This window comes from Calidris pugnax, unplaced genomic scaffold (genome assembly GCF_001431845.1).
Source record: "Calidris pugnax isolate Ruff unplaced genomic scaffold, ASM143184v1 scaffold103, whole genome shotgun sequence".
Classification (NCBI taxonomy): Eukaryota; Metazoa; Chordata; class Aves; order Charadriiformes; family Scolopacidae; genus Calidris; species Calidris pugnax.
Genome location: NW_015090990.1, coordinates 7,106,156 through 7,107,590, shown reverse-complemented (window position 1 = coordinate 7,107,590; position 1,435 = coordinate 7,106,156). Strand labels below are relative to the sequence as shown.

The 1,435-nt window shown below is 57.9% G+C and overlaps 1 protein-coding gene across 1 annotated transcript in view; it reads right to left on the bottom strand.

Moving 5' to 3' along the window:
* The window catches only part of CERS6 (ceramide synthase 6), a 126,130-nt gene extending 125,365 nt beyond the window's left edge, over positions 1–765 (bottom strand). Inside the window, exons 1-2 of the mRNA XM_014954133.1 lie at positions 460–765; positions 129–244 (exon numbers count right to left, since the gene is read on the bottom strand). Coding sequence (XP_014809619.1) covers positions 129–244; positions 460–765 — 422 coding nt within the window. The remainder of the gene's footprint in view (positions 1–128; positions 245–459) is intronic.
* Between the last annotated feature and the right edge of the window lie 670 nt (positions 766–1,435).

Here is a 1,435-nt window from a genome sequence, read left to right as displayed (position 1 = left end):
GCCCCGGGGCCCGCCGGGCAGGAGCGGCCCTCCCCCGCCCCCCTTCGCCTTCCAAAAAACCCAAAAAAACCCGCACCGAAAATTCCACGGCCCGAGCGAGCGGGGACCGCCGTCCCGGGGACACTCACCGCGACCGAGGCTGCCAGCTGGGACGCAGCCCCCAACCGGCCTGGCGGCTCCGCGCCTCGTCACCCCGCCGCGGCCCTCCCGCCCGCCGTGCCGTACCGCCGGGCTCCCGGAGAGCCTGCGGCCGGGTTTAAATAGGCAAATGGCAGCAAGGAAAAGCCCTCCTCTTCCCGGCTCCGCTCCGCACCGCCGCAGGGACCGGTACCGGCCGCTCCAGCCCGCTCCCCGCGCCGGGAGCCCCTGCCCGGGCGGTTAAATGGGAGCGGGGCCGCCCCGGGTGAAAGGACCCTGAGAAGCGCGGGGTGACTGAACCCCAGAGCCCGCACCGCAAACGGGCAGCCGTGAGGCGCGGGAAGCGCCTGAGAGCGCCCCGCTCAGCAGCCGCGGGACTGGGGTCAGGGCTCTGGCTTCACACTCCCGGAGAAACATCTTTTTTGGCTTTTTACTTTCGATTCCTGGTCTCAGCGCCCAGTCCCGGTAGAGACAAGCTGCAAGAGGAAAACTGTAGTTGTCCGCGCCAGACTTCACAGCAAAGGTAACCAGCGTTGGCTTTAGTGTGGCTGTAGCCACTGGATACACACGGTGGTCTGGGCACACGCGAAATTCCTTCAAGTGGTGGATGTGCTGCTCCCGTAACATCACTATTTTGTCTGCCCAGCCTCACTTTATTTTAGGTTTTTGCCCTTGTAACACCACACTCCCCAGCTGGCTACTGAATACTGGGAGACATTGACTTTTGCACATGGCATACTCCAGAGTTTTATCATCCTGCCTTTAGGTTTTCTGCTAGCTTGCTCTTTTCCCCTCACCGACTCTACTTGCCCTTCCTGAAAAATTAATTGCAGGGCTCCTCGTGTCAGTGCTGACATTTCTGTGCTGAAGAAAATTCTAAGTTAAACACATGACCCCGATGCTGTGAAAAGCACTGCACTGATTTAAACAAAACAAAACATTTCTGTGTAAAGGAGAGAATGTCCATCTAGGCCATTTCGGGCAAGTTTCAGGGGATGTTTTGGCAGGATGGCTGAAGAGCCACATGGGTGAACCCACCATTGGATGTTTCTGTTTTATTGCTGAGCCGACATCCTGAGTGTCTGTAAATATTCTGATTCAGTTCTTGTGGTTGCTTCTTGAGGAGACAGACAAGAGCTGGTACCTGGAGGCTGCTCCATGGACACCTAGTCCTTCAAATCAACTGGAAAAAAGCGTGGTCTTTAGCACCACTGCCAGATCTGTCTGCCCTCATCTCTTCCTTCACTGCGGTTAGCATGGTGCTCGCTGCCTGTGCCCACTGGCTCCAACCCTGTGC